The sequence below is a fragment of the Spodoptera frugiperda genome, chromosome 11 (assembly GCF_023101765.2).
Source record: "Spodoptera frugiperda isolate SF20-4 chromosome 11, AGI-APGP_CSIRO_Sfru_2.0, whole genome shotgun sequence".
NCBI lineage: Eukaryota > Metazoa > Arthropoda > Insecta > Lepidoptera > Noctuidae > Spodoptera > Spodoptera frugiperda.
In genome coordinates, this window is record NC_064222.1 from 10,424,550 (window position 1) to 10,439,405 (window position 14,856).

The window sequence follows — 14,856 nt, forward strand, 5'->3', positions numbered from 1 at the left end:
ACATCGTATGGCGGTATTATATGCCGTAATGTGCACCTCTGCCTACCCCTTCGGGGATAAAAAGGCGTGAAGTTGTGTGTGTGTGTATTTGAGAAATGTGTTAAATAAAATTCATAATAACATTAACTTAAAATATTTATTCATTATTTACACTTCAAATTGTTGGTCAAATTGTTCTTCAGTAATTTTGCGCTTCTTCAATTTCTTCATCAGCGCTATATCCGCTGCGAGTTCATTCAGTTCCTCTTGCGTTACCGCTTTACGTTTACGCTTCTTCCCGCCTTCTGGATCATTCTTTTTTAATTCTTTTCGCTTTTTCCGCTTCTGTTTCCGTTCTTCTTTATTTAATTTTGCTTGTTCCCATGGTTCTGATTGTATCTGAAACAGCAAATATAATTTAGTGAAATGTTGAATTAAAAGTAAATACGAAGAGTAGTGATGATTTTCTGAAAAAGTTATAGATGTTCGAAAACACGTACTAAATTCTATAACAGCCTTTTAAACCAACGAAGAACAAAGGGGATTTCACAATTCGTCATATTTCTAATGCCCCAAGTGGGCAGTGTCCTTTCTTGTCGTGGTATAAAAAAAGTCGTGGTATAAGCAAAATTTTACTCTAAAATCTAACAATAATGTTACTCAAAAGAAGACCTCACCATTTTCTTTTTCTTCTTCGACGGCCAAACACCAGTCTTCTTAAACTCTCCCAACTTCTGCAAGCGACTCGCTTCCTTCTGCTTATCTTTATAAGGTATACTATTAAAATCTATCTCTTCTTTCGGCCCAACAAACTGGTCCTTATGTTCCTGCTTGATCTCCGGCATGAGAGGTAACTTGAGAAGGCCGTAGCTGGTGGCTATGTGGCCCAAAGGCAGCTCTTTGAATTGCAGCAGGAGATTGCATTCGTGTTTAGAGTATGCTCGCATATGGGAGACGAAGGCGCGTAGCCCTTTGTCCAACACTGCTCTGTCTTGCTTTTGTTGTTCGTGTAGCATTGCTAGTACCTGGGAAATTTAATATGGAGTGTTAAGTAATATTCGAAACTTAATATTCGTCATTTATATAGGGTGATTGATAATTAGTGACCGATATTTATACATGTGATTGTGCTCATGATTACAAACAACTTTCTCAAAGAAACTTTTTAGTATACTCATTAGTTTTACTATATAGTTCTCTCAATATCGCCAATCTCACCTTCTCTTTCAACTTAGGATTGATTTTTATTTCATCTTTAGATTTCCTCCAATCCTTGAGCTCCACCATCTGATTGGTCTTGATAAATGGTACGTATGTGTCCTCCGTGGGTAGTAGAGGTAGGAGGGAGCACCCTGCGGCCCCGCCCCGCGCCGTCCGACCCACCCGGTGTACTAGCGAGGCAGGGTTCGTTGGAGGCTCCCATTGGAGAACCCACTCTACTTCTGGGATGTCCAGACCTCTGTAAAGAAGAAACTATCATGTTGATGACAATTCACTGTAAATTGCATAGTTGCATTGTTATTGTTATTCTAAATGTTTTGCTGACACAACTTTTATCTTATTTAGACTTTCATGCTTATTTTCACTTATAAAGTAATAACTTGACTTTAAGGTTTCATTTGATATGACTTGCATCCTTTTGTCATCAAGCTGTAAGCAACTTCTAGATCTAAGGATCTAAGTAGATAATACAGATGCCAGCAGACCTAATGCCTTTATTAGATTTTTGCCTTTATTGTTTTGTTATAAGATTGGAAATCCAATGAAAACTGTTGACCGACTGGGGTAACTACCTTTTGTCGACTGTATGCTGAACTTACCTCGCCAACAAATCCGTACACAACAAAATAGTATTCTCAGCCTGTCTAAACTTCTCCAAAATCTTACTCCTCTTCATTTTCATTTTACCATGTATTGCAAAAATTTTTATATCTGGCAAGAATACTGGCAAGACATCTGCCCAGTAGTCCACGCACGCGCAAGTTGGTAAGAAGAATAATCCTTTTGCAATTTTCCTGTTTCTTATGAAGTTTAGGAGAAAGAGGAACTTGTCCTCAGGTTCCACTATGACAAAGTAATTTTCTAGAAGAATTGGCGTGCTGATGGTAGACTTCTCTTTCACACTGACAACTACTGGGTTCCGTAGTCCTGCTCTGACTAGGTCTTGTAGTTCTTTAGTTTGTGTGGCTGAAAATAAACCTGTTCTTCGCTGTCTAGGTAGGTATTGCAGAATAGTTGTGAGTGTCTGACTGAAGCCTAAGTCAAGAAGCCGGTCTGCTTCGTCGAGGACAAGGATATCCTGAAAAAGGAAGATGGTTATATTTCATTTTTCTTATACTTTTTATATACTTCTTATTGATAAAAATAGGAGTAACATTTTTGAAATATTCATAAATATCTCAGTTTATGATTATTTTATCTTTTATTTTATTTTAGTCTTGTACTTTTGGTTAAGTAAATGACTGAGGATAATAAGTACCTACATTAAACACTTAAAATATGGAAAAGATAGTTTTACTGGGAATTGATAAGGCATCTTAAATGAAAGCAAGCAAATTAAAGTATTTAATATTATCAATTTAACAAAGTAAAATCATAAATAGGTACTTTTTAAATACAACTTTAATTACTTTACAGAATAATAAGCCTTAAAGAACCCTCCCATTCACTTTTATTGAGGCGAAAAATGGAATTCAATGGTTACTTTGATTACCAACTAACCATTTCTTTCAACCTCCCAGCAAGGTTTAGCTGTTTCCTCTCAGCGAGCAAGTCTCCCAGCCGGCCAGGAGTGCAGACTGCTATCTGTGCTCCTTTCTGAATGGCCTCTATGTCCGCCTCCACCGGCCGCCCTCCAAGGAGCAGTGCCATTGTTATGTGGGATAGCTCAGGCTCTTGAAGAAACAGTTCTATGACCTGAAAGAAATGAAGTTCCAGTAAATATGTTTATTGGTTTTTAAAATGTGTTTAAATAGTTATATAAGTACTAGATTCTGTAATTGATTACCAAGTATTTTTATTGTTGGTGTATTTACAAAAATCATAACACTAATGCTATACAATAACACAAATTTATATTATGTACAAAACATAAACAATCATTTATAAATTTTATAATGCTCAATTTTTTTTAGTACCTGCATGACAAGCTTCACGGAATAATTTATGAAAAAAGAAAACAAATTCGATTAGTTGAATCATGAAATATTAATACAATTTACCTTGTAAATCTGTGAAGCCAGCTCTCTAGTTGGCGATATGATAACAGCATATACATAATCTTTCCTGAGTGGAGATTCCTTCTGTTTCTTTATTAACATTTCCAGCATCGGCACGACAAAAGCCAATGTTTTTCCAGACCCTGTCACAGCCTCCGCGACCACATCTTTACACGACATGATTAAGGGTATCACCGCGGCCTGAATTGGAGTCATGGTCTTAAAACCCTGTTTCTCAATACAAGACAACACAGGCTTCGATAGCCCAGGCGAAATTTTCGCCCAATCCTTGATAACCATTCTTATTTTTTATTATAAAGCCGCAAAAATTACAAAATATTGCACACTGATAACACCATGTGGTTTTGACAGTTTTGACATTAGTTTGTTTACTTTGACATTGACAGCCGCAAAACGGTGCTACAAGGACCAAAAATAAAAATGTGAAACTGTAAGTAATGAACTTAACAATAACTTTTTAAGATATAAGGATGCCTAACAATTTAATTTACTTATTTTTCTGTCATTTATAGCCACGGTTCGCAATTTTTACATGTATATCAAGAAGATAAAAGTGAAAGGTCTTTTTTTATTTGACCTTACAACCCTGTTATCTTTTTGTTTTCGTTCGAAAACAACAATACGTTTTGCAAGGAAACAAAATGTTATTATCAAGGACGTTGTCAACGCCCTTGGTTATTATTTAATTATTAACCTATTATTTTGTATGTATTGTACGATTGATTGATATAAGATAAGAATAAACGGCACATGAAGCCCATTTTTATAAAATTCTTAAGAATTTTCTTAATCTAATTTCAAAACTGTTTGCAGATTTCCTATCATTTTTTTATTATGGTATTGGAATCAATATGGCGCATGTTGATATGACAAATTGACAGCTGTGTTTTGTCCCGTACGTTAGCTGTGATGTTTATTTTACATCTCCAGGCAGATACCAACAATATATAACCATGACGAGGCCGTTCGGTAATAACGACAAGCGCTTTTCAATCGACGATGCATTTGAAGAGGAAACCGATGAAGCCATTAAAGTTTACGGTGCTACGGGAGACAGATCGCCTTTACAGAACAAATACAAGAATGGAAATGAATATTTGGCCAGGTATTTAAAATTTATTTGATAATTAGTGTTTTAACGGTCATCGTTGGTCAGAAAGCTTCCTTATGAAGTACGTTTCTTTGTGTTAAAATGTCAGTTTGTTCGTGACCTTTTCGTGAGTCATGTTTCCTTAGTGGGTTAAAGGCAGTTGAACCTGGCAGCCGTTACTTGGTTTACAGACATAGTTCGGAGCACGGCGCCGCTAATTACTTGCAAACAAGCGCTAATTAATCTCGTTCGCTAACCTATTTTGTGATGTTAGTGTTATTTTGTTGACCTGATACAGTTAGATAAAATGTTAAATGTTACAAAGAGTAAATTCGCACTAGGAAGTTGTTTTTGTACTTGTCTTATTAGTAATTGTTAAAACTGATACGAAACCTTGTCTTATTATATTATTCTTACTATACTAAAGAATAAGATAATAACAAATGATCTTATTCTTTATTGTTTTGCCATAAAAGACAATGTAGGGTACCAATAATGGCTAAAGAATAACTTAGATTATAATAGCCATGTGTGCAAATACCAATCAATATTACATCACTAACCTAGCCATAGCATAAACAAGATCAGTTTGCATACTTCTAGCCTAATTGGACAAAGGCAACAACACATTCAGCCTCAACCAGCCTACCTTGAATATATTTTTTTAGCATTCTGAGAAATGTCACAAGTGAATAACTTATACTTTTTATGGTACAGTTGCAACACTGTAGAGATAATGTAGCTTCATTTTGTATTCATTTCTAAATGGAAAACATTTTAAGATAAAAAATGTACTCATACCACAGTTTATTAGGTACTTATACAGAACACTCAAGTATGAACTTAAACTAGAGAATCATTGTTGTTTGTTATATTCTTAAATATTATTCATTATGAATTGCTAGTCCATAGCTCATCCATCAATTTATTTCTGTTTTTAATTGTTTATTGAGCACAGTTCTTGATAATTGAAACCACAACATTCTTTACTGGAACTTTATTCAATAACTGTTGAGTTAATACTAGTGCATCAGAAAATATGAAATAACATAAGAGACAAAATGCAGGTTTTCAGGAGAATATATATATATTTTTTTGCAAATCTGACTGTAACTTCTAAAGTATAAGTTTTATGTAAAAAGTGTCTAAGGCAAAGTTTCTTATACTTCCTTATTTTGTACATTAATGTTTTTATAAATATTAATTTAAAGTGTCATGTATGGCCAGATTTTTTAAAAAGATTGTTAGATCTTCTGATAACATGTACTGTAAAGGACAGTTTACTTAGATATCGAAATTTTAAACATAGGTAAAAAAAATAAATACTGTATCTAACAATATATATAACTCATTTTGGACCAATGTTCCATACATTATTTCATATTTCCAGTATCGAATTGTGTATAACTTTTTATAAAAAATACAGCATAGGTCATTAGCTATTAAATCTGTTCATTAATTCACTGTATTAACTAATCCTATTTTAATTACTAATTTAACAACTTGTTGAGGTAAAGTTAACTAGAACTAGTTTGTTTCCTCATAAAATTACGAGGAAACTGGTTCTGAATTCATATAAATAAATAATGTGTGTATATTTGTGAATTGATAACCAAACCAAGTTACTTTTAGGTACCTATGCCACTGTTTATTTTGCAGAGTTATCCTTAAATCTACTCCATGAAACCATAATAATTGGAAAATAATTTTAAAATCTAAACACCTAAAATTTTTCAAACACATTACATTTCGTAATCTTTGTTCTTTAAATAGTGATTGCCATAAACCAAAGAGCTTCATCAACTACAAATATTACTTCTACCAGCAGTCCCAAAAATTATGTATCTAATCATACACATCATTTAAAGATTTAGGGAGATAATTGGTTATTAAAAAATAAGCAGGTGTCAGCACTCTACACCTGAGCTTTAATTCGTTAAAACTGGTATAACAAGTTTTAAGGAACCCATATCAGAACACCTTTTAAAGACAGATATAAACTTCAAATTACCATCTAATAAGTATTTTGTACCATGTGACAAATGCAAAAATTCTCAGGATACCAAATGATTCACTCTACATTAAATATTGAGCCAATTTTTAGCTCTTGCTTCTTCAACCTCATGTTCTAATGAATGTACGGAGTACTCATCAATTAAAGTGATGACTAATACCGCGGCATGGTCTTCTTTTCATCATTTTAACTTATATCATTCAGTTGAAGTTATCCTCTGAGAGAAGTGTGTTGTTTATACAAATTACTTTATTACCTGTGGTCGTGAACATGGAGTGCATTCAAGAAAAGAGTTTTGATACAATCTATGTAAATGTCAGTCTGGAAAAAAATAACAGGTTCCGTATCAAAGTGCGACTTTATTTGCCAATTTTTATCTTTGTGTAAATCCTTTTTAATGCATTTGATAATGTCTGTCTTCAAATTGAGTTTTTGCACCTTTTAATCAACTTTTGTTGTGTTGTGTTTAGTGTTTGTTTCCTTTTTGCAATAATCTATACTAATATTATAAAGCTGAAGAGTTTGTTTGTTTGATTGTTTGTTTGTTTGTTTACGGAACTACTGGTCCGATTTGAATAATTCTTTTTGTGTTGAATAGTGCATTTATCGAGGAAGGCTATAGGCTATAAAACATCACGCTATGACCAGTAGGAGCTAAATGGAGCGAGTGAAACCGCGCGGAAGTAGCTAGTTATTGATAAAGCAGTACATGATTGTGCTCACTTCAAGTTTTAAACCAATTAGCGAGTACCAGTCTATACAAATTCGGCTACAAAATAAAGAATGCTGTTGAATTAACTAGCATTTATCAGACACTGATGTTTACTTTAGAATTAGTAACTTTCGCGTTTAGTCTAACAGATAAGTGCTTACGCATATTGAGTGGTCTTAGTCAAAGTAAATACTAAAATGTGTCTGATCTCTAGTAAATACGTGAATGTGATAAAAAAGAGTTGGAAAATATTCATTCAATATTGGACAAAGTTACAAAAAGAAAAAGAAAAGAGTAATAAAAAGACCACAATCATCAATCTATTCCCGCGTTTAAAAATATGATGTAATAGAAATATGCACATTCATGAACCCAGTAAAATTTCAGGCAGTCACGTAAAAATTACTGAACAAACTATAAGTAATTAATATTATCCTTATTACAGTCTATTTGGTTACTAGTTTTATACAATAATGTTCATTACATAAACATAAAAACAATTTATTGATAACAACTGAAAATGAATTGGATCAAGGATAATAGATTTGTGCATTGTTTTGTATTTTATTTTGTATTGTATTGTATTTTATCAAAACAATAAACAACAGATAAACATTACATTTATATCCGATAGGTATTTTCTAAACCGTTCTCGAAAGTACCTACTGAAGATATCGCCGGTATCGGTACTTATTACCTAATGGCGCTATTAATAAATGATCCTCGACAATGTTAAGTATTTTAAACGGCTTATTAATTTAAATGGGGGTAATTTGATATTTTGTACTAAATGGATTTGCCATTTTCTTGTTATCTTAAGAGGTTTCTATCACGATTGCCGAAACAACTTTGTTTATAACAACTGTTTGTTTTTTAACCGACTTCAAAAAAAGGAGGAGGTTCTCAATTCGATTTTTTTTAGTCATGCATAGTATAGGGATTTTCGATGTTCTGTATTCTGTATATATTTTATCCTCAATAACAGCACGTTGCCTTCACTTCCTCTCGTGTTAAACAATTTCAAAAAAGTAAGCGAAGTGCAAGTTGATCTCGCGCACGATGGGTTCCGCAAAAAATAATAGACTATAGATTTTTTTGTTTTTTAATGTTTCTCCAGTACACGCATATTATTAATATTTATGCAAGGTCAAAAATAAGACAAGTTTTATTTATTTATTTATAGTATGATCGATTCGATACCTCTAGAGAAACTTTTTAAATTACAAGAGAAAAGAGCCGCAGGCGAGTATTGTGTAAATTGTAATTGTCTTGCAGAGCTATTAAAAAATCGAATATTCATCCATTGGCCAAAATAGGTGTTACGAACTTCTAAAATAATATTTTAAAACGTCAGAAAATATCCATGAATACGCAAAAATCCAATTCAAGGTTCTTTTTTAATATAAAACTTTAAATACGTAACGATATGACATACTTAGAGTAGCAATTTTCGATGTTCTTAAATCAAGCAGAAAATGAAAGTAATCGATATCTCGAGCGATGTTTTACCAAGGTTTTGTTCAATGCTAACCTTAATCAGTAATCTCAGTGGTGTCGGTTCACCGTCTCATACAAGTACATACATGTACCTCCATACATTCCTGAGGCAGTTAGCTAGTTTATATAAATCGTGCACAATTGACCCTGCAAGGAATTTCATGTGGGAGGACGTACTTCCTATTCCTAGTTTGCTAATCGAACTGGCTGAGCGAACGGCGCAAGAGTACCTCTTATACAATTTACTCGTTTTGTACCTGTTACGAGACGTTTTGGGTAGCTATAAGTATATAATATTGTGAATATACAAGAAACTGTTGCAATTATCCCATTATATTTCTGTGTTCGTTGTCAGTATTCAGTATCTAGATTAGTAAATAGATTACTTACAAATGTTGCTATAATGTCTATCAGTGAATCTACAATACGAACCGTACACTTGAATGAGATAAAAATTGCAAATCGCTGTCTTTAACTCGTAATGTTATCTTAATGTACTGGCACTATCAATATTATTTACAACATCTACGCTTATCAGACACCAGCCAAGGCCATCAGTTGGCACGCAGCATTTCACGTCGATAATAGATGTGTATCTCCCTTGCAGCACCAAAACCTACAAATGCACAGAGGACACGACGTCGAGAGACTCAGACTCCCTGATCCACGAGTATGTGGAGGCGACGCAGTCCATGTACTGTTGGAACCACCCGAAGGTCCGGGAGAACTGGAAGACGGTGTGCGCGGCCGTCGTGCTGCTGCTCGTCGGAGTGGGGCTCCTCGGCATGGGAGCCTTCGCCGTCGCCGAGCCGGAGAACGGGCTCCAAGGTGCAGTATTCTTTGTAGCCGGCATGATCTGCTTCGTGCCCGGCGCCTACCACGTCGTGTACATCTGGCTCGCCGCCCGCGGACAGAGGGGCTACGACTTCTACCACCTCCCGTTGTTTACCTGATTTATTTTACCTTCTAAGTTTGTGTAAGCTTGTAAAATGAGTGTAAATTATACGAGGAGTCGGAATATCATGTCTGGAGATGTTTGTTTTGCGGTTTGTTTTGTTTTGCTCTCTAAAGAAGTTAAATCGATCCGATGTAGGTATTGTAGATAAATGAACAAAAAAAGTGTAATAAGGGTAAGTTTTATAACATTTATAGCTTCTCTTGTTGAAGAAAAAATAAGAAAAATATCTATTTCGAAAGATGCTTCTCCTATAAACGTTATGATAATAATGTTGAATGAATTGAAGAACTATTTATTAAAAACTAAATTTAAATTGTGTTAGTATGTTACGTAGATCGTCCTCCTAAATAAATTATAATAAAATTGAATACCTAATTATAAAAAAATAAAACAGTACGTCCTTTGTATCTGTAGGATTGCATCCGAACGATACAGAGATGTTACAGTTTTGCAACCTATGTGTAAATAATAACCACGTTAAATATTTAAAAATGTTGCAATTTGAAAGATTGTATTGAACAGTTGAAAAGAAAGAAATGTATTTTCTGCAAACTACTTAACTAAATGATATAGTGATATAATAATTTTAAACATAATTATAATAGACTTGAAGTGCCTAGTTGCATAGATACGTAGTAGAGATTTGGATTACAATAGCAACTTTGTAAGGTTATAAACTTGAGCAATTTTTTTGTGTCCATATTATTTTGGCGGTAAAATTATCCAATAAAAAGACACCATTACAAAAACCATCCATAGATAATTTTACCAGACGTTTATGTGCTTTTATTTCCCGCCAAAATATTGTTCTAATTTTATAATATTTAACTACAGAACTTTTTTGTACGAAGACTTAAATACTAATTTCGACTTAAAATATAGAAATATTATTTAACTATTAATTAGACATTAAAATATGATCCATTTAAAGTTACGTTTTCGACGCAAAAAACAATTTTCTCTACGTTGCCAACGAAAAGGATGGATGATTCGAAACGTTTAGTTTTGAAAAAAAAGATTTGAACAACTTTTACTTTTTTAGAAACAGGATTTGTATTTTTATACTTTTGAAGAGTTCACTTGGCAGGAGAAAGTTATTTATGTTTTTTATCGGAATATGAATGTTAGAGGTAGAATAGAATACTTAGAATCGTGATCTAGTCCATGTGTTTCTAGAAGACTTATTTGATTGATTTCAAAGCCGTTTGTGCGTGAGTATATTCTAGGACAGCCTCGCGAATAGTGACGTGTGCCCTTGACCTATCGACGTTTAGTGAAATCCTACATATTTTTTCCTCATACTTTTTTTTTTTATAAGCCGCAATCATACTCTGTGATTGTAATAGACCACGTTAAACTTTCTATTTGCATTATTTATGCTTTGACGCGTTACGCGTTGACGATGGAATCCGTAATTGATTTTATAATTGCGAAATCTTTTAATTAGATGCGAAGTTACAAGTCGTGGTCCATATTAACTGTTCTTAATTAGTTCCTTATTGGCAACACGTTGTTTTTAAATAGTATTGCGAAATAGTATGATTAAGGATTTATAGAAAAAAATATAAAACGAAATATAGGAATGTCCGCGTGAGAAAATACTTTCATAGTGTAGTTATGTTTGAAAATAATTTTAAATGGATTTTATTTTAATATCTAGGAACGCGTCCTACTTATAGTTTCGTCATCGATATGAACATCAACTGTCTCCTATGGTCTTTGTATCGATGGTAGACCTTGGCTATTTAGATTAAAATACTTTTTACATTTTTTTAAGAAATTTCGCTTATGTGTAGTCGTGCGTCCATTATTTGACTATCCACAGAATTGAAGCAAAATCAAGTGGAATTCTTGACGACTTTGCTTCACCTCTGTGTACAAAAGTCGTTCTAAGCTGCCTGTTAATAGAGTACTTTTTGAATGAATAGTCCCGAATTTGAACGTTATTTTTTTATTAATTAGTTCTAAACATAAATATCGAGTTTCGTTTCACGCGCCAATTCGTGTTCCTTGCGTTTTCCAAAGATATACAAATTACATAATAATCTCGCAATATTTCTTTATTTAATATTTTTTACAACGAAACTCGAAATTTGCAATGTATAATTTTAACATAAACATAAAATAATATGAATTATGCTCATTTTTTTAATGTTAATTTAAGATGTTGTTCGTATGTGATATAGCGACTGATTTTGTATTACATATCAGTATGTTTATTTTTGAGGATGCGGCGGAACTATTGGCTAGCTAATTACTTGTATCAACAATAACATTTAATAAAAAAATCCCCTTCAATCTAATGAAATACCTCTCAGTCTTGACCAAAGGCGCTGATGAAATGCCACAGTTACCATGACAAATCAAATCTACATAATTGGTACCTATTTAAATATATGTACTAAGAACAATAATCCTATATTATAACTATACCGCACGGAACCTACCTATGCAATGTATTATATAACAATAGTTGACGCAAAACATTCGTGATTGTCTATGCTTTACGTATTCATTTGTTTATGAACAGTTACAGTTATAATGACAAAAGAGGTTGGTCGTCATCAATGAATCAACTGTTTTGTATATTTTATAGCGGTGACGGTGACGGTGACTAAATGGCGTCATCGTGTTTATAAATAGCGATGTCTGTTCTCTATAGGGCTTCCCAACGCATCCTCACTGTATCAGGGCGCTTACTCTTGAAACCAATCTCAATGTCAATACAATTAAATTTCAATAATTAATTATGCTATTTTAAAACTATACAATAACTGTTAAAATTTAATAGGAAAAGTATGGAATATAAAGACAAACTCGCCAATTTAGTTCATTCAATATCCACACAATACGGTTTTTTTTAATGGGGAAAATCATCTAATGACTTCTCTCGCCTTAGGGTAGGCGGGAGGGAGTGTCAGACTCTTGCTGACTAAAAACCACCCCGTTCCTATTCCTGCTTTTCAAGCCGGAGCCCCGGTAAACCCGCTAGGTAATCCGCAGCTCGGATGCAATAGGCAACTCAAGAGTATGAAATTTCACAAATATGAATGTCGATCAATTGGAATTGGATTCAAGAATAGACCCCCAGGTCCGTATCTGCGCTGATGTTGTATAATTATTATTGTACTGTATGTTACTTAGGTTGTGTTCACCACTGTTCCCATTCACAATCCTGTGTCCTGTAATGTGAAGTTGTAAATAGTTTCTAATAAATTAGTCATCTTTCTTCAAACTTGAGTTTTATTTGAGCACCTTGTTTGTTGGTCGTTTTTCTTGTGTACGATAGATACTAGTCAAATTCAATACTTTTGTTGAAATGTCAATAATGATGTTTTCTATGAATTTTGTATGAAACAGTGAGTAATGACGTCAACAGATTTTTACGTCGATTAGCTAACTTATTTCCAGAAAATTTCCTAGAAAAAATCGAAAATTAAATATATCAAATCTATGAATGAAAATGTGATTATTTTTGATATTTAATTGTAATAAAAAGTAGAAAATAATTTATTTTTGACTAAGGAGACTCCCCAATTGTCACTGTAGGTCTAATAGTTTCAAGAATGTGGTCGTTAACTTCAGAAGGCTTCGTTGATCGAGTGGTGATATGCGACAGTCAAGCAAAGTGTCTGAGTCTCTGAGTTCGATTCCCGAGTCGATTATTATTGGGGATTTTTTGTGGTAGGTGATCAGCGCCGCCCACGTATAGATACTCGCATCACTGGAATTACAAGTGAGTTGTGGGAGTTTTTGGTCTTTCCTGTAACGTCGCGTATGGTGTAACAAGGTTAGTTTTTATCATTGTAAATGTGCACCTCTGCCTACTCCTTTGCAAATTGAAAGGCGTGATAATATGGTAAAGTACCTACTGTGATAGTCGGTTTTTGCGTTCTTGCAATGAATTTTCCAACTAAGTAGTATCAATTACTATATTTTTTAATGCAGTATAGGAGTCAAATCTATTTACGAATAAAAAAGCTGAAGAGATACTTAATTGTTTGTTTGAATATACTCATCTCCAGAACCACTGGTTCAATTTGAATAATTCTTAGTGAGTGCGTCAAACCACATGGGAGTAGTTATGTATAAAAGTTGAAAAATATGTATGTGTACCATTGTTACCTCTGCTTACCCTTCAAGGATAAAGTGTGAACACAATATCTAGTTTACCTAGTTAAGTCTTTTTTGACCGACTTACCAAAAAGGTTCTCAATTTGGCTGGGATGTTTTTTCATAATAATATTTATGATTGTGAAAACTCCCAGATTTGGAAGGAATTCCCAGGAAGGCTAAGGTTACAGTATCTTGCAATATATTATGAAATGATAAAATTATATGTGAACTGCTTATCAGAGATTATATCTTTGCCTGCATTCCTGTGGGATAAAAAGTATCTATCACCCAAGTCAGTTCATACCCTATCTGTATACCATATTTCATTAAAATCCGTTTAATAATTTCAGCATGATTGGCGGATAAACAAACAAACTTTCACATTTATAATATTAATGTGATAATATCATGTCTCAAAATACAATTAACTTACTTGAGCAATACCAGAATATACAAGGTTTATTAAATAAAACACAGCAGTTAATATTAATACTATATTAAATGTTTTCTCGCTATCCTTCTCAGTTTGAAATGCTGTAAAAACCGTAATTCACCATTCCAATTCCTCAACACTTCCATTTGCTGCCGGTCCAGGAGGTCAGGCATCTCTATGCCACACGTTTCAAACTCTTCATGCTCCTGTTTCTTTGTTATGTTTATAATATCCTCCCTACTTGCATGCTGACGATTTCTCCTCTGTCCTACCGAATTCTTCAACGTAATCTGCTCCAACTCCTCATCAAACCGCGCCAAGTACTCCTCTATCAATTCCAAAGTCTGTTCTTTCGATAAAACCACACAGTCTTCTGGTAATCTTTCCTTGAACCAAAGAATCTTTTCGCCGATTAAATTTTGTTTTATATGTGTTCCCACCTTATTCTGATCCTTCTTTTCGTGTTTCTTGATTTTGCTGATGATCTTTAACGTTTTTCTACTGTTAGGATGCTTCAGTTTATCAATATCCTTTTTAATTTTCGGCATTTTGAGGTTTGTTTTGGTTATTTCCAAATTCTCACGTGTTTCGCTTTGACGCTGGTAATGTCAAAGTTGACAATGACAGTGACTATTTTGCAAACTGTCAACAATGTAAACATTTGCGAAGAGAGTCATGCTAAAGCAATAACCGTATTAATTAGTGGTTTTGCATAATTTAACTTCACAAGAAATAGTAAAATCAATATAAAACTTGTTATTTAATTTCATTGCGTTTACAGTACCTATATAATACGACCACTGTTCCAAATTAATTTT

The 14,856-nt window shown here is 33.6% G+C and overlaps 3 protein-coding genes and 1 long non-coding RNA gene across 5 annotated transcripts in view; 1 reads left to right on the forward strand and 3 right to left on the reverse strand.

Moving 5' to 3' along the window:
• LOC126911234 (uncharacterized) overlaps positions 1-14,856 on the reverse strand; it is a 77,368-nt gene that overhangs the window by 50,528 nt on the left and 11,984 nt on the right. The gene's annotated exons all lie outside the window — the stretch shown is intronic.
• LOC118274632 (probable ATP-dependent RNA helicase DDX55 homolog) lies at positions 118-3,587 on the reverse strand. The gene is made up of 6 exons (XM_035592266.2): positions 3,201-3,587; positions 2,701-2,895; positions 1,800-2,278; positions 1,198-1,438; positions 657-1,004; positions 118-378 (listed from the first exon to the last, which is right to left on the reverse strand). The coding sequence occupies exons 1-6, from the start codon at positions 3,495-3,497 to the stop codon at positions 148-150; spliced, it is 1,791 nt and encodes a 596-aa protein (XP_035448159.2). The 5' UTR covers positions 3,498-3,587; the 3' UTR covers positions 118-147.
• On the forward strand, positions 4,055-12,724 carry LOC118274633 (transmembrane protein 134). 2 transcript variants are annotated; one of them, XM_035592267.2, is made up of 2 exons: positions 4,055-4,323; positions 9,139-12,724. In XM_035592267.2, the coding sequence occupies exons 1-2, from the start codon at positions 4,172-4,174 to the stop codon at positions 9,482-9,484; spliced, it is 498 nt and encodes a 165-aa protein (XP_035448160.1). In that variant the 5' UTR covers positions 4,055-4,171; the 3' UTR covers positions 9,485-12,724. The 2 variants fall into 2 exon arrangements, with proteins under 2 accessions (XP_035448160.1, XP_035448161.1); XM_035592268.2 differs by lacking the exon at positions 4,055-4,323 and adding an exon at positions 6,503-6,660.
• Positions 14,086-14,654, reverse strand: LOC118274743 (translation machinery-associated protein 16 homolog). The gene has a single exon (XM_035592433.2). It carries the CDS (start codon positions 14,584-14,586, stop codon positions 14,098-14,100), a length of 489 nt encoding a protein of 162 aa, XP_035448326.1. The 5' UTR covers positions 14,587-14,654; the 3' UTR covers positions 14,086-14,097.